The sequence below is a fragment of the Dendrobates tinctorius genome, unplaced genomic scaffold (genome assembly GCF_039654945.1).
Source record: "Dendrobates tinctorius isolate UK_male_01 unplaced genomic scaffold, ASM3965494v1 ptg000115l, whole genome shotgun sequence".
Classification (NCBI taxonomy): domain Eukaryota; kingdom Metazoa; phylum Chordata; class Amphibia; order Anura; family Dendrobatidae; genus Dendrobates; species Dendrobates tinctorius.
The window spans coordinates 23,483,718-23,502,199 of record NW_027361783.1 but is presented as its reverse complement, the minus strand read 5'-3'; the positions used below and the strand labels follow the sequence as shown (position 1 = coordinate 23,502,199).

The 18,482-nt window shown below is 46.6% G+C and overlaps 1 protein-coding gene across 2 annotated transcripts in view; it reads left to right on the top strand.

Moving 5' to 3' along the window:
* CEP192 (centrosomal protein 192) overlaps positions 1–18,482 on the top strand; it is a 325,551-nt gene that overhangs the window by 226,105 nt on the left and 80,964 nt on the right. Inside the window, exons 24-29 of one of the 2 annotated variants that reach the window (XM_073590042.1) lie at positions 12,557–12,787; positions 13,032–13,157; positions 13,298–13,435; positions 17,379–17,501; positions 17,952–18,012; positions 18,282–18,424. In XM_073590042.1, the coding sequence (XP_073446143.1) occupies positions 12,557–12,787; positions 13,032–13,157; positions 13,298–13,435; positions 17,379–17,501; positions 17,952–18,012; positions 18,282–18,424 (822 nt within the window). The remainder of the gene's footprint in view (positions 1–12,556; positions 12,788–13,031; positions 13,158–13,297; positions 13,436–17,378; positions 17,502–17,951; positions 18,013–18,281; positions 18,425–18,482) is intronic. The other variant, XM_073590043.1, reaches the window with a different exon arrangement.

The window sequence follows — 18,482 nt, the reverse complement described above, 5'->3', positions numbered from 1 at the left end:
TTCTCCATACTCCTCGAACACACGCGGCTCCGCTCCGTAAACACACGGCTCAGCTCTGTACACTTTGTACACACAGGGCTCCTTTCTGTACACCTCGTACACACGCGGCTCCGTACACCATGTACACACACGCGGCTTTGCTCCGTACACCTCGTACACACATGCGGCTTTGCTCCGTACACCTCGTACACACATGCGGCTTCGCTCCGTACACCTCGTACACACACGCGGCTTCGCTCCGTACACCTCGTACACACACGCGGCTTCGCTCCGTACACCTCGTACACACACGCGGCTTCGCTCTGAGCAGACATGCAGCTTCGCTCTGTGTACCTCGTACACACATGCAGCTTCGCTCTGTGTACCTCGTACACACATGCAGCTTCGCTCTGTGTACCTCGTACACACATGCAGCTTCGCTCTGTGTACCTCGTACACACATGCAGCTTCGCTCCATACACCTCGTACACACATGCAGCTTCGCTCCATACACCTCGTACACACACGCGGCTCCGCTCCGTACACGCGTGGCTCCGCTCCGTACACCTCTTACACGCGCGGCTCCGCTCTGTGCACACAGGGCTCCGTTCCGTACACCTCGTACACACAGGGCTCCGCTCCATACACCTCGTACAAACATGCGGCTTCGCTGTGTACACCTCGTACACACATGGCTCTGCTCCATACACACGTGGTTCCGCTTCGTACACCTCGCATACGCGCGGCTCTGCTGCATACACCTCGCACACACGCGCAGCTACATTCACCCTGTAAACCCCTGCTGACCCCACACAATTCCCTCATCCAGCACCATGACAACCAGGACAGCAGTCCCACATACAATACATTGAGGGCTGTGTGCACAGGACCTGTGATGAGGTCACAGGAGGGGAGGAGTCAGATGTCACATGATCTACTGAGGGGCCCCTGATCATGTAACCCCTGACTCCTCCCCTCCTGTGACCTCATCACAGGTCCTGTGAGCACAGAGCAGGGATTTATTAGTGAGGGGCTGGTGCTGCGGTGGCCGGTGGGTATGGAAGGGGGAGGAAGGGGTCGGTACATGGGGGGGCGTGGCGCTATGGTGGCGGGTTTTAATGGGGCAATTTTCCTTGGGCTGGTGGCCCCCCCACACCACTGGGCCCTGGGCTACCGCCCAGATTGATCTCATTATAATCCGCCACTGGGGGGATCGCTGGAGCGCGATGTTGGCTCCTGATCCAGGCCAGCTTCAGTACCACTGTACTTCTGATGCTGCAGAGGCAAGGCTGTCTCATTTAGCAGTATTGGTAATGGTCAGGCCAGCAAGGTAGTAATGCTGCTGGCCTGGACTGTAAATCAGTTAGGGTATGTGCCCGTGATCAGGAAATGCTGCAGGTTTGACACAGCGTATTGATGCAGCGTCAACCCCGCTGTGGCCAGCTATGACAGAATAGTGGATGGGATTTCTAGAAATTCCATGTTCACTATGCGTGCATAGTCGCCTGTGGATCACCCGCAGACTCTGACATACGGCTTGTCTATCAAGACCGCAACATGTCAATTTCTTTTGCAGAGACTCTAGTTTCCGCTAGAGAAATTGCATCAGTAAAAATGCATTGAATGCAGTAAATCCACATGATTCAGTGAACATATGCTGATTTACCTGTGTTCAATAGCCGTCAGCGCTTTGGGCGCAGCGAACATGCACTGTGTCCAAAGCGCTGCTAGTTCTGGATCGTGGGCACTCGGCCTTAGTGTCTATCCCCACAGCCATCATATCTAGGAGACTGAGGAGCAGTGTGTTCCTGGACTGGATGGGGGGGGGATACGCTTTTAACGTACATATATTTGACACAATGTAAAGTGTACTAAGACAAAATGAAAAACATTACACTGAGTTATACAAGGCCTTACAGTTGTTTTCAGGCCTGCAGCAAACATTAGGGTGAATACATAGAGCATGTATTGGGGGAAGGTCTGCCTCCACATAATACTTTGCCAGCTAAGTGGATACAGCTTAAAATATCATCTACACCTTGTACAAATTTTCTGTATTTAAATTGACCTGCGGTGCCTGTTTTTAAAATCTGTAGCAATGGATAGAGTGAAATTCACATTAAACACTTGGATTCTGCTGCAAAAAATCGGCATCAAATCTTTAAGCTGTATATTTTTCCTTGTAGTTAAGATTGTGTGTGGATAGTTCATACTACTTATTGGCCATGAACATAGCTTATGATGATTGCAGAGGGACCTTATCTTTTACATGGCAGCAACCCTAGTAACATTTCCTAGGACTGCAGCTACTCTTTAATAGCGTATATGTTAACTCTGCTGTTATGTTCGGTCAAAAACTACAGATTTTGAACTTTAACCCCTTCATGACCCAGCCTATTTTCACCTTAATGACCTGGCCATTTTTTGCAATTCTGACCAGTGTCCCTTTATGAGGTAATAACTCTGGAACGCTTCAACCCTTCCTAGCGATTCTGATTGTTTTTTCGTGACACATTGGGCTTCATATTAGTGGTAAATTTAGGTCGATAATTTTTGCATTTATTTGTGAAAAAATCAGAAATTTGGCGAAAATTTCGCAATTTTGAATTTTTATTCTGTTAAACTAGAGAGTTATGTGACACAAAATAGTTACTAAATAACATTTCCCACATGTCTACTTTACATCAGCACAATTTTGGAAACAAATTTTTTTTTGTTAGGCAGTAATAAGGGTTAAAAGTTGACCAGCGATGTCTCATTTTTACAACAAAATTTACAAAACCATTTTTTTTAGGGACCACCTCACATTTGAAGTCACTTTGAGAGGTCTATACGGCAGAAAATACCCAAAAGTGACACCATTCTGAAAACTGCTCCCCTCAAGCTACTCAAAACTACATTCTCGAAGATTATTAACCCTTCAGTTGCTTCACAGGAACTAAAGCAACGTGGAGGGAAAAAATGGACATTTTCATTTTTCCAACACAAATTTTCTTTTAGCATCATTTTTTTCACTTTCACATGGGCAACAGGATAAAATGGATCCTAAAATTTGTTGGGAAATTTCTCCTTAGTACACAGATACCTCATATGTGCTCATAAACCACTGTTTCGGTGCACGGCAGCGCTCAGAAGGGAAGGAGCACATTTGACTTTTTGAATGGAAAATATGCTGGAATATTTAGCGTTGCCATGTCGCGCTTGGAGAGTCCCTGTGTGCCTAAACACTGGAGCTTCCCCACAAGTGACCCCATTTTGGAAACTAGACCCCCCAACGAACTTATCTAGATGCATAGTGATCACTTTTAACCCCCAGGTGCTTCACAAATTGATCCGTAAAAAAAGACTTTTTCCAGGACGTCCACCTGACAGCACCATGGAGGACGTCCTTCTCCTCCTTACAGGGACAGGAAAAGCACACGAGAGGTTAAAAGGTCATGTCCCACCCCTTTCCCTCAGTGTTTTTCCTGTCCCTGCACGGAGGGACACACGAGAGACTTACCGGAGGGGCTCAGGGGATCGTACGGCCAGTCCAAGCCTTCCCCTGTCAAGAGGTCCCGGGGCCGAAACTCTCCGAGGGGGAGTCCCTCTGCCCCAAAGGCCAGGAGCAGGACGACGCTCCTGGAGGGAGCCGTTCCTCCCTATGGGAGGCTCTCGGCTCCAGGACGGACCGCCATAGAGGCGATGGTCAGCTCCCCGTAGGCGGCTGGCCGAACGGGCACCGACAAAAGGATGGCGCGGGCGGCCCTGGGAGGCAGGAGCGAGGCCTCCAGCAGTCCGCCATATCGGGCAAAGGCCGGGGCCCCGTGGCAGGGCTCCCCGCGGCGGCAGGCCAGGCGGCCGACAAGATACCGGCGCCGGGAGGGGAGCGACGGCTCCAACAGGCCGCCATAGCAGGCGGAAGCCGCGCGGTCAGCCCGGGCAGGAAGTGGGCGGCCTATCGCGAGAGGTCGCGCGTCACATCCGGTGACGTCACACGCCGGCCTTGAATCTCAGCGCGCGCTACTGAGGTCCACAGAGCATGCTCCTGAGGTCCACAGAGCGCGCTACTGCCACAGCGCGCACTTCTGAGCCTACAGCGCACGCTTCGGAGATCCACAGCGCTCTACAGACCGCGCCAGGATGGAAGGAAACGCTCCAGCAGGTGAAGGGGTAAGTGCGCATAGCGCAGACCACCCTCCCCCATCCATCCCCACAACCCAGATCTAAGTAGAGCCCCTTCTGTATTATTAGGAGAAGGTAACCCCGGCAGAATCCCCCTCGGGGGTGAAGGACCCGGCAAAGGCCACCTCCAAATCAGTCCGATGCCCCGTATGCAGGGTAAAGCTGCCAGACACCTATAACAAGACCCTATGCGGACCCTGTACCTCAAGGGTCATAGGCGAGGAACAGCCATCCCTCCTTGCCGAAATGAGATCGCTGATAAGGGAGGAAGTCCGGGCCTCTACAGCCAACTGCGCACGTCGTCAGTCCCCCAGCCCAGGGCCGAGTCGCAAACGTCCAAGGTGGGAGGCAGACCCAGAGTCGGAAGCAAGCCCTAGTGAGGAGTCTGACTTCCGGGACTCGGAACAGGAGGAAGAAGGCGAGATACTGGGGGGACAGACAGGATCAGAGCAGGAAGTACCTGTTCAGACTGGAGGACACGGACGAGTTGGTCCAGGCAGTCAGGAACACTATGCAAATAGAAGAAGTCCCTAAACCACAGTCCAGACAGGACTTGATTTTTGGAGGACTAGTGGCCAGGAAACAGGTGGTGTTCCCCGTAAGTGAACACATCAAAACGATGGTCCAGGAGGAGTGGAAGGAGGCAGAGCGTCGGTTGATACTCTCCCGAGACTTTAAAAATAGACTGCCTTTTGATCCCGAGGAAACCCGGGCATGGGAAGAAGTCCCTAAAATAGATGTCCCAGTTGCCAAGGTTACCAAAAAAACGGCCATCCCATTCGAGGACTCATCAGGTCTTCGAGACCCGATGGATAGGAAGGAGGACGTCTTGTTAAAGAGAGCATGGGAGACGTCGGCGGCTCTTATTAGAGCCAACATAGCAGCCACCTCGGTGGCCAGGTCTATGTTTTTGTGGATGGGGCAGTTGGAGGAACGCCTAACCAACAGGACCCCTAGATCAGAGATCCTAGCGTCTCTTCCTCTCATGAAATCGGCCACGGGGTTCCTATCGGATACGTCGGCCGAATCAGTAAGGTTTGCAGCCAGAAACAGCTCCCTCTCTAATGCGGCCCGAAGAGCAGTCTGGCTTAAATCCTGGTCGGGGGGCAATGCTTCTAAAACTAAGCTATGCTCCATCCCTTTCTCGGGCCTGAGAGTATTCGGGCCAGCCTTAGATAACATTCTAGAGCTGGTGTCCGATAAAAATAAGGGTTTCCCAGAGGAAAAACCCAGGCGGCCCCAGCCCTTTCGGAGAGGCTCCTTTTCCAGGAGACAGACTGAATTCAGGGGTCGGGCAAGGTCCAATAGAAGCTCCTATAGGAGCTCCTTCAGCCAAGGTGGGAGGAACAAGGGTCCCCCATTCACGTCAACATCTATATCAAGGAGGCAATGGCGCCATAGGTATTGGGGGGAGACTTCGCCACTTCGCAACAAACTGGTCCCGAGTCACCCACAATCAATGGGTCCTCAGAACCATCGCGGAAGGCTACAGCATAGAGCTTTATTCTCCTCCCCCCGAGAGATATATTGCCCCCACCGTTGTCCTGGAGAACTCCGCAATGTGGAAGGATCTACAGGACATGGTAGACTCAAAGGTCATAGTACCAGTTCCCCCGACAGAAAGAGGAAGAGGGCACTACTCTTCCCTGTTTTCGATCACAAAGCCATCGGGCGAGGCTCGTACCATCATAAACCTGAAACCGCTAAATACCTGGGTCAGGTACAAGAGATTTCGGATGGAATCGATCCGTTCCGCAATCCTCCTAATAGACAGGGACGCCGTCATGTGTACCCTAGACCTAAAAAAGGCTTACTACCAGGTCCCTATCCATCCCTCATCCCAGAGGCTGCTAAGGTTCGCGGTCAGTTTACCGGCCCGGACCTGCCACTTCCAGTTCCAGTGTCTTCCATTTGGGTTGGCCTCAGCTCCCAGAATCTTTACAAAGCTGGTGTTAGCAGTGGTGGCCTACCTGAGAGATCAGGGTATCGTGATCATTCCATATCTAGACGACTTCCTACTGGTGGCAAGATCCAAAGAAGAGCTCATTCGCAACACAAACCGAGCAATTACCGTAATGGAGTTCCTTGGCTGGGTGATCAATTGGGAGAAGTCGGACCTCAGGCCAGAGACCAGGAAAGTATTTCTTGGAGTCCTTCTAGACTCAGCCGACAGAATATCTTGGCTACCCGAGCAATAGCAGAGGACCATTCAAGCCAGAACCAGAGACCTGTTGAGGCGTCAATGCTCCATAAGAGAGGCAATGGAGGTCTTGGGCCTCATGACGGCCTGCATCCAGTGTGTCCGATGGGCCCAATTCCACTTGAGATCATTACAGAAAGAGATCCTCGCGAGGTGGGACAGAAGTCAGGCATCGCTAGACAGACCCTTAAGGCTGCCAGAAAGAGTAAGGGTATCCCTTGGTGGTGGACACAGTCCATAAACCTTCAGGTGGGCGTACTATGGACAACCTCTCCATATGTGGTAGTCACCACAGACGCCAGCGCGTGGGGTTGGGGAGCCCACATAGAAGGGAAGATCTTCCAGGGGAGATGGCCAGTAGACATCAGGACCAGATCCTCCAACTTGAGAGAGCTCTTCGCGGTCTGGGAAGCGTTGCGAAGAAACCAGTCGGTACTAAAGAATCGTCACGTCCGCATACTATCCGACAATATGACGACAGTGGCATTCCTGAAGCACCAGGGAGGGCCCAGACATCAACCACTACAGGCCCTAGCGGGAAAGATATTCGCGTGGGCGGAACGAACAGTCCGATCTGTGACCGCAGTACACCTAGAAGGCTCTCAGAACGAAGTAGCAGACTACTTGAGCAGACAACGGATCCACCCGACAGAGTGGGAACTGAACGAAGAGATCTTCGACCATCTCTGTCAGCGTTGGGGGACCCCCAGTATAGATCTTTTCGCAAGCCGAAATAACTCGAAGGTCCCCAGATTCTATTCCCTGAATCCGACGGACCACCCGGAAGGCGTAGATGCCCTGAGCCAGACTTGGGGAGAATCCCTCGCTTATGCATTCCCACCACTGGCTCTCATACCGGCAGTGCTCAGGAAGATACGCGAGGACCACGCAAGAGTGATGTTGATCGTTCCATACTGGCCAAAGAGAAGCTGGTTCCCTCTTGTAGAGGCCATGGCAGTAGGAAACCCAGTCGAGCTACCCCTGCGGAAGGACATCATCCACCAGGGCCCGATCTACCACCCAAACCCAGCAAGACTCCACCTATCGGCTTGGATCCTGAGAGGGACATCCTGAAGGCAAAGGGATTATCGGATCAGGTCATATCTACCCTACAGGCCAGTAGGAAACCAGTGACATCCGCAATCTACCAAAAGATATGGAAAAGATTCTACCTGGAAGGTGGCAGGTCCGATCTCGGGGCGGGCACCCCCGACCTCCCTAGAATACTAAATTTTTTTGCAGGCAGGTTTTAATAAAGGCCTTAAGCCCAGCGCTCTGAAAGTACAGATTTCAGCCTTGAGCGCCTTCTTCGACTACCAGCTAGCCTCACATCCCTGGATAATCAGATTTATAAGAGCCACGCAGCGCCTGCGCCCCACGATTAGGCAGCTCACCCCGCCTTGGGACCTGGGCCTGGTACTCAGGTTTCTCTGTACGGAACCCTACGCCCTCAGCGAGAAAATAACCATCCCTGCTCTCACGCGTAAAACGGCCTTTTTAGTAGCCATTACCACGGCCAAAAGAATAGGGGAGATCCAGGCCCTGTCCACTAAGGACCCATATCTTCAGATACGAGATGACCGTATAATCCTAAGGTTAGACCTGGCATTTACCCCAAAGGTAGCCTCCGCAAAGAATCTAAACCAAGAGATAGTGTTACCATCGTTCTGTGACAATCCCCGTAATAAAAAGGAACGGCGTCTTCACTCGCTGGATGTGAGGCGCGCAATTCTAAACTATCTAGAGGCCACCAATAGCTGGCGCATCGACCCAAACCTGTTCATCCTTTTTGGAGGTAAAAATAAAGGGAAAAAGGCCTCTAAGGCGTCCATCGCGCGCTGGATTACCTCAGTAATCTCTGACGCCTACCAAGCCGAAGGCGCCAGCCCGCCAGATTCCATAAAAGCCCACTCTACGAGGGCGGTATCGGCCTCATGGGCGGAACGGGCGGGGGCCTCGGTTGATTAGATCTGTAGAGCAGCAACCTGGGCCAACCTTAATACATTCTTCAAGCACTACAAGCTTGATGTGTTAGCTGGTCAGCAGACCGCATTTGGGAGAAAAGTTCTCCAGGCGGTAATCCCACCCTGAGGAGGTGCTTTGGTACTCTCCATGGTGCTGTCAGGTGGACGTCCTGGAAAATAGGTATTAGACCTACCGGTAATGATGTTTCCAGGAGTCCATCCTGACAGCACGGGTAGTTCCCTCCCTGTTATGTTATACTACGTTGTATTATGATATGTCATATGCTGTAATATGATTGTTTCATTAAACTGTTACTACCATCATCCACCTTGTGGTACTTGTTAAATCACTGAGGGAAAGGGGGTGGGACATGACCTTTTAACCTCTCGTGTGCTTTTCCTGTCCCTGTAAGGAGGAGGAGGACGTCCTCCATGGTGCTGTCAGGATGGACTCCTGGAAACATCATTACCGGTAGGTCTAATACCTATTTTTTTCACAAAAATTATCTTTTAGCCTCAGTTTTTTCATTTTCACATGGGCAACAGGAAAAATAAAACCTAAAATTTGTTGGGCAATTTCTCCTGAGCACACTAATACCTCATATGTGGTCATAAACCACTGTTTGGGTGCACGGCAGGGTCCGGAATGGAAGGAGCACCTTTTGACTTTTTGAATGGAAAATTAGCTCCAATCGTTATTGGACACCATGTCTCGTTTGGAGAGCCCCTGTGTACCTAAACATTGGAGCTCCCCCACAAGTGACACCATTTTGGAAACTAGACCCCTTAAGGAACTTATCTAGATGTGTAGTGAGCACTTTGAACCCCCAAGTGCTTCACAAAAGTTTATAACGTAGAGCAGTGAAAATAAAAAATCTTTTTTTTTCCTCAAAAATGATTTTTTTAGCATTTTTTATTTTCACAAGGGTAACAGGAGAAATTGGACCACAAAAGTTGTTGTCCAGTTTGTCCTGAGTACGCTGGTACCCCATATGTGGGGGGGAACCACTGTTTGGGAGCACGGCAGGGCTCAGAAGGGAAAGAGCGCCATTTGACTTTTTGAAATTAAAATTAGCTCCAATCATTAACAGACACCATGTCGTATTTGGAGATCCCCTGTGTGCCTAAACTTTGGAGCTCCCCCACAAATAACCCCATTTTGGAAACTAGACCCCCTAAGGAACTTATCTAGATACATAGTGAGCACTTTGAACGCCCAGGTGCTTCACAGAAGTTTATAACGCAGAGCCGTTTAAATAAAAAATTTTTTTCCTTAAAAGAAATATTTTTTGGTCCGCAATTTTTTATTTTAACAAGGGTAACAGGAGAAATTGGACCCCAAAAGTTGTTGTCCAGTTTGTCCTGAGTACGCTCATACCCCCAATATGGGGGATGACCACTGTTTGGGCACACGTCAGGGCTCGGAAGTGAAGTAGTGACATTTTGAAATGCTGACTTTGATGGAATGGTCTGCAGGCATGTTACATTTGCAGAGCCCCTGATGTACCTAAACTGTGGAAACCCCCCACAAGTGACCCCATTTTGGAAACTAGACCCCATAAGGAACTTTCCTAGATGTGTGGTGAGCACCTTGAACCTCCAAGTGCTTCACAGAAGATTATAACGCAGAGCCATGAAAATAAAAAATCATTTTTTCCTCAAAAAATGATTTTTTAGCTCGCAATTTTTTATTTTCACAAGGGTAACAGGAGAAATTGGACCCCAATGGTTGTTGTCCAGTTTGTCCTGAGTACGCTGGTACCCCATATGTGGGGGGGAACCATTGTTTGGGCACACATCAGGGCTCGGGATGGAAGTAGTGACGTTTTGAAATGCAGACTTTGATGGAATAGTCTGCGGTCGTCATTACGTTTGCAGAGCCCCTGATGTGCCTAAACAGTGGAAACCCCCCCACAAGTGACCCCATTTTGGAAACTAGACCTTCCAAGGAACTTATGTAGATGTGTTGTGAGCACTCTGAACCCCCAAGTGCTTCACAGAAGTTTATAATGCGGAGACGTGAAAATGAAAAAATCATTTTTTTTCCACAAAAATCATTTTTTAACCCCCAATTTTTTATTTTCCCAAGGGTAACAGGAGAAATTAGTCCCCAAAAGTTGTTGTGCAATTTTTCCTGAGTACGCTGATACACCATATGTTGGGGTAAACCACTGTTTGGGCACACGTTGGGTCTTGGAAGGGAGGGAGCACCGTTTGACTTTTTGAACGCAAAATTGGCTGGAATCAATGGTTGCACCATGTCGCATTTGAAGTTCCCCTGATGTGCCTAAACAGTGGAAACCCATCAATTCTAACTTCAACCCTAACCCCCAACACACCCCTAACCACAGCCCTAACCCCAACACATGCCTAACCATAATCCCAACCCTAACCATAACCCCAACACACCCCTAACCCTAATTCCAACCCTAATTGCAACCCTAACCCTAATTCCAACCCTAATTGCAACCCTAACCCTAATTCTATCCCTAATTGCAACCCTAACCCTCTTTGCAACCCTAACCCTCTTTGCAACCCTAACCCTCTTTGCAACCCTAACCCTCTTTGCAACCCTAACCCTCTTTGCAACCCTAACCCTAATGGAAAAATATATATAAAAATATTTTCTTTATTTTATTAGTTGTGCCTACCTATGGGGGTGATAATCGGGGGGTTTTATTTACTTTTTATTAAATTTTGATCACTTTGAGAGTGATCAAAATGAAAGAATGGAATCTGCAGCCAGCAGATTCGGGCGGGCGCACTGCGCATGCGCCCGCCATTTTCCAGGATGGCGGCGCTCATGAGCGGGACCCGCGGGACACCGGGAGCGACAGGGGGACTCAGAAGGTACCGGGGAGTGAGGGGGAGATCGGAAGCTGGTGGGGAGCGGAGGGAATGGGAGAGGGCAGATGATGACAGCGGCGGCAGATCGCCGCTGTCATTCAGTGGCGGAGGGGCGATCGCCGGTGGGGGGTCAAATCGGTGTCTTTAGCCATGTCCGATGCTACTGCAACATTGACCATGGCTGGATTGTAATATTTCATCAATTTTCATTGATGAAATATTACTATCGCTCTGATTGGCTGTTTCACTTTTAACAGCCAATCAGAGCGATCCTAGCCACGTGGGTGCAAAGCCACCTCCCCTGGGCTTAACTGCATGTTGTCCTGTATCTGCGGGTCGGGTGACATTTCAATGACCCCGGTCACCCGATTTATAGCATGACGCCTACGGGGGCGTCATGGGTCGTGAATGGGTTAATATTTTTTAAAATATTCAAGATGCGGTTTTGAAACTTGTGGTTGATTTTACTTTTCCTCATTTGAGGGGTTCTTACTATGGGTACTTTTTTTTTTTTTTTTTTTTTTTACTTTTTGCTCCCCAATTTTTTATACACTTGTACTGTTCGGTCAAAAATGACCAATAGCCTTTTATAGTGATCTCCAGCCAGTTTATGAGTAAAATAAAGGTGCTATAATCTCATTTTGGATTATATATTACATCTACTACTATTTATCAATTTATTTAGGTCCTTTTGGTCCATGCAGATTTACACATACATACATTTTCTCATTACAATACTGCTGATGGATTACCTTCCAGTATAGTTATGTGCCAAATATTTTTACCCTGCTGTTCATGTAAAATAGTTCAATTCAGTTCTCAACATTTCATATTGTAACTGAACATATTCTTCTTTTTTTTTTTTTTTTTTTTATATATACTTGTGTTCCCTGATCTAATTTCTGTGAAATGCTGACCTGAAAGAGTACTAATAAATTCTGTCTGAAAAGTGTGTTTGCTTTACTCTGAGTTCTTATCCTAAAGGGTGGGGGGTGTTTTATCTTATCAGTAGACAATTGCCATAGTAGTCGATCCAGTCTCATTTTCAGTCCAGCTGGAGAGAGCAGAGAGGACAGATACAGACAACAGAGTTCTGATGGATCATTGTTAAATATGCATAAATATTCCAATAAAGCCATGTTAAATGTTTTGACACAAAAAAAATTTAAGTTTTTCTTTCCATTTTTCATTTGGTTATAAACAACCAGGTTCACATACAATATAATACTGCAAAAATTATTCAATTAAAACACTTAAATTAGATAAAAATAGACTTTATTAGGTCCGGTCAAAAATGACCGGAACATAAGTGTATGTAGCGAACAGAATAGCAGGGTTATGAAGTGTATCTGCACATTTAGAATATTAAATATCTAAAATATATATTACATTTTTTTTCTAGATTGATATTGGAGCCCACCAGTGCTTAATTTTTAAGAACAAAACCATAATAGGTCCTCGGGCTTCTGAAGATGTAAAATTCCTCCTTTTACCCCAAAGGGCAGGGCTTTTTCAGTGTGTGCTCAGTTTATCTTCTTGGCCTGTGTCTGCTGATGCAGAAACCATTGTTAGAGCGGAGACCGTGTCTTCCAAAGTACTCCTTACTGCTGTGTCAGAATATCCCTTAATTGAGGTATGTACATCTGGTCTTTTCTTATTTGGGTCACCCTGCCATGTATAGACTCATTTAATTTGCCTGTATGAATCAGTTTTTATCTGCTCCTGTCTTGGAGCTGCTGTTTGCCAAATCATCACATGAAAAAGTAGCCACGCAATTGGTTTTCATGCCCCAAAGAAACAGCTCTCTATAAAATATAGTAGAGGATTCAGCAGTTATGCTACAGAAATTTCTATTCATCCCTTTTCACCCTCTACAGGTGGACACTGGAAAGACTGAATGTTTAGATTTTGGGGATCTATCCTCTGGAACTTGGAAAACTCTTCCTGTTAGATTGATAAATAAAACGCGTGCTACTGTACCAATCAGGCTTATTATTAGTGCGGTAAATATCATTTTTACTTTTCAAACTACTTCTCAACAAAGTTACTTTAAATACCTAAAAACAAAACTCCTTTACTTGATTTGACCAGGACAAAAATAAACATATAATATACTATGTTACTGTTATTTTTCTATTGCCAGAATGCCACCGCATGGCGTTGCTTCACCTTTTCTAAAAATCCTGCTGTAAAAGAATTTGCCATCCATTCCGAGGCTGTTTCAAAGATGTCTTCCCCTTCTGTCATAAGTCATGTTATGTATGCATCCTATGACAACCAGGTAAAAATGTGTTTGAATGAAATGCATGCATTGTTGGCTAGACAAAGCATTAGTATATATTCTTTCTTTCATTTATTTATTGGTATCAGGCACGGAATTGCACCCTGTTATCAGTCATTTCTTGAACAATCCATTTGTTCCCAACGTCATCTCATCTGTAACTTAGAGAGGCCATAATTGAAGGGGCAAGTGTTTTAGGGTACCGTTACACTTAGCGATGCACCAGCGATCCCGACAACGATATGGATAGCTGGTGCATCGCTAAGTGGTCGCTAGTGAGCTGCCACACAGGCAGATCTCACCATAGACATAGCAGGGGTCGGGGGTCGCTACTTACCTGTCAGACGCGGCGATCCTGATGTCCTCCCGCCTGCGTCCACGCGTCGCTCTTCGGCACCACAGGAAGCGCCCGACGAGAAATGGTCCAGGACGTTCTCGCGCGATCAGCGATAACCAGCGGGGGAGCCGGTCGGAGGTAAGTATTACATGTAGCGATATCGCTAGCAATATCGCTGCTACGTCAGAAGATCGGTGACGTTACAGCGATATTGCTATGTGTAACGGGCGCTTAATTTAGCTTCTATGAAGTGTGACACTGGTTGTGAAATGCAATAAAATATGAGCTTCTGCTGGGTTCTTACTCAATTCACAGTCCAAGGCTCTTCCAAGGTTATATTCTGGTTCTCATATTCTGGTATTTCTTATTACGGCGTCCCTGTGGTTTCACGGCTTTTGATTCTGTGATAAGCCCACAAGTATGCTTACTATCAGGGTCAGACTGGGGGTGTTTGAGGAGCATAGACTGTTCACATACTATAACTGGGATGTACAATTACGGTAGTTTACATTAAAGGGCTTCTTTGGTTAAAACAAGTTATCCATGGGCTCTACAGGATAGGTGATCGTTTAGGTCCGACCATTAGAAACCACACCGATCTGAAGAATGGGGAAGTTTTTTCCCTGATAGGACACTTATCCCCCAATCCCCCATTTTAAAATCCAGCGGCAGGTGGGATGTCTGTGCAGCACTCGCAGCCACTGAGTGAATGTATGGATCAGTGGTCAACTTGCACATGACGCTCCAGTCTAATGCGGATAAAAGTTTCACATTCTGTCAATTGGGTCCCAGCAGTCAGACTCCCGCCTTCCCCCCCTTCCCCCTGCAATCAATACATCTTCACTTATTCTGTGGGTAGGTGATTACTTTTTTTCCCACAGGATAACCCCTGTAAGTGCATCTCTGCCGCTGTGTTCCAAGTATTTAATCTCTAATGGAAACAAAGAATCTTCTTCTAATTAATTTCAGAGAGAACAAATGACCGCCATACACAACACAATCCACTATACCAAGAGCAATAATACCACATTCATGGAAGAAATACCACCAAACCATGACTAGACCACATAGTGAACGAATAATACCACATACAAAAAACAAATACTGCCTCATCATGACCAGACCACATATTTTACCACCACATAGTGACAGAATAATACCACATACAAGGAACAAATACCGCCACACCATGACTACACCACATGTTACCACCACATACTGACAGAATACTACAATACTGATCATGAATACGAACCTCAATACTAACAACACTGTTCCACCAGAGACATTATAAACAGTTGCTCTGTATATAGTGTCAGTGTACAGGTAATACAGGGATCACCAGTGATATTATACACAGGAGCTCTGTACATAGAATACAATAAAAACCAAAGATAGAAACATGATGATTAAATACCCTGCAGTAAATAAATAGCATAGTGCATGAAAATAATATACAGTACTTAGTTAACAACATGTTTCTCCTGACACTAAATAGACTTAAAGAGATTAGCTCCTCCTCTGCATTTTATACCACATTCACTGGCTCCAGCCGAACCAGTTCAATCTTAGTGTCAGTAGGAGGCACATGTGGTCTGATCTTCAGACCACATCTATATCTTTCTTATTTTATTTTTATTTTTTATCTTCAACATCTTTAAGAATTACAGGGGGTGTCGGATCCCTTAAGGGCTCCGCTCTCCTCAAACCTACAAAAGACGGGAACCTGGAGTGTCGCCTCCACGTACGCCCTCTTGCATCGCTTTCTACTGCATGCCTGAGATGGTTAACATGTTTTTTGATCAAAAAAAGTATAGATAGTACAGGGATCACCAGCGACATTATACACAGGAGTTCTGTATATAGTGTATAGTGTACAGGTAATACAGGGAACATCAGTGACCTAATAGACAGGTACTTTGTATATAGTTTCAGTGTACAAGTAACACACTGACTCACCAGTGACGCCTAGTTGATAAACCCCACCCATATATCCATCCTGTTTCCTGTACCATGCCTCCTGCACAGATGGACAATAAAAAAAAAAAGTTCCTCTTATCTGCCTGCGTTCTCAGTGCAGCGCAGCCTCCTCCTCTACAGATTCAGTGTGTTCATATTAAAATGGTTGCTGACCTAGCAGAGGCTGATGGCTGATGTGAGTATGCCCGGCATATGGCACTGACGTCATGCGACGTCAGACGCACACTCGTCAGTGTTCATCGGGACATGCGACGCTGCGGCTCAGGTAGTGAACGCTACGTGCTTGCGACCTTGCACATATACTGCCTGCTCTTTTCTGAGGTATGTGCCCCTAAAATCCAAAGACTTTTTTTTTCCTTCTTCCCAGCTCTATTTTTCTCGTGCAAAGCAAGGGACCACTGGGGATTTCCCCAATGGCCCACCTGGCCAGTCCAACCCCGCTTACTACATTACTACAATTAGGTCTGTTGGAGTAAAAAATAAATTAACCATATCCCAATACCAATCTAAAGTAACCTTTTTGATACTAAACTGTGACTGTATACCAAGTGGGAGTTAGTGATATTTTGACGTTCTGGTTGCTGGGGGAGTTCGGGCACCTTTTCTGAGTGACAGTTGTGGACAGTAGTTGTGGTAGTAGTTCCTGCCATTTTGGCACATTAACATCTGTCACTGTTCTGAAGACACACTATTATCACTATATTTACATAGATAAAGGGGTATTTCCATATTCAAGATCCTATGCCAATATGTAGTAAGTGTAATTATAATATTAACAAATACCTCCAATTAGAAATGTAGTATAGTTCTTCTGATTCTCTGTCACTTGCCTCATGTGCAGGGATTTGCAGTAGCTTGGGTATCCATTATTATGACCACAAGTCACTAATTGTCACTAGATAAATGGACATAACTATGGATGCCTAAGCTAATACAATGCCCCGTGAGGTAAGAGACATAGCAAATCAGAAAAACTAAACTACTTTTCTAATTGCAGGTGTTTGCTATTATTATTATTGTTATTATTACTACTAGATGGAGGCCTGATTCTATCGCATCGGGCGGTAATGTCACAATGGGGGCAGGTTTTGCAGCGTTGAGAATCTACCCCCCCCCCCCCCGTGTGCTCACCCACCTATCCACTCTTTCTTTCCCCATGTGCTTTCTCCCGTCTGTGCTCTCTTATTTGACCTGTCTACCCCATGTGCTATCCCCCTTGTCTGCTGTCTCTCTCCTGTGCGGTGTTCTCCCCTCATGTGCTGTCTCGTTTGAGCTGTCTCCCCCCTGTGCCTTGTCTCTCTCACTCCTGTGTCTGACCGTGTACAGAACATACCACGGCTCCTGAGCAGGGGAGGAAGCAAAAGACAATACTGATATTACAGCAGGAGATCGCAGAGTATACATTTTCTGAGGTAAAATATTGTTTAAAAACAGTCAGTGAAATATTTTACCTCACAAAATGAATCCTCTGTGATCCCCTGCTGTAATGTTAGTATTGTCTTTTGCTTACTCCCCTGCCCGGGAAATGTGGTATGCTCCGTACACAGTCAGACACAGACAATTTTTAAAATGAACTTTTGTTCATGGGAAAACCCCTTTAATGTGACAGACTTCCTCTGCTTGTAGACACGTCGCCCATCTGCTGCCGGGATCATCCGAATGATTCACTGCGCCTGCGCGGAATTCGCGCAGGCGCAGTGCGACAGTGTTCCGCTGGTGGTACCACGCAAGAAGCTGCGTGAGTGTGAGGTGCGTACGGCGTATAGAGTGTGTGTGTGTGTGTGGTGCGACGGTGTTCCGCTGGTGGTACCGTGCAATAGGTTGGTGTCCCAATATGGCGGTCGGTGAACTTCCTCCGCTTGGAATTCTGGGATACGGTGACATCTGAACGGAACAGGAAATGAAACCATTACAAGGCAATTATATAAATAGATTATTATTATTACACCTCTTACATAATGAGATATGATCTTAGAGACCCGAATACCCCTTTAACTCCTCTCCTGTAATGTAGTTCAGCCAGGCTCTGGTGGTTTATCTTCTTAGTAATGAGCTCTGTTCTATGTAAGATCAAAGCTCGGGTAAGACAAGAATGACAGCAAATGAAAAAAGCCAGTCACGTGCAATCTTGCTTGCATATAGTTTTTTGTTCCAACATTTTGCTCAAGTCTAACAATATATATATTTTATTTATTATAGGAACCAGAGGTATTTGAGATTTGGGTTGTGTTCCATGCACCACAGACCTATAACTCAGCAGGTAGAAATAAATTATTTAAAATTGCATTGTATAGTAAATCTTGGGTTTCCTACATACTGTATCATTAGTAATTTCCCCCCTCCCCATCTCTTTATGTAATGTGCGAGGTAGTCCTAGCGTAATGCTGGCAAAAAATACCTGATTTCTGTTCTAGTTTAATATTAAGGTCCAGGCACTTGATCTTCTCAAATCTGACCATTTTATGGTACTTTATTAGTATTTAAGAATCCCTTCTCACTCGCCAACCTAATTTTATACCTTCACAATAGCAAGTTCACTAGGACCACCTGAAAAATTTATCGCAAGGATTGATATTGAAGTTGACAGCCCAGGACCTGCTTGCCTGTTGAAGAGTATTCCATTGCATGCAAGAGTTGGCTGTGCAAGGATACACGCTCCTAAAGACTTGCAGGTCAGTTTTGATGGTAAAAATGTGTGGTGGTGGATTGCTTACATAGGCATACTATTTA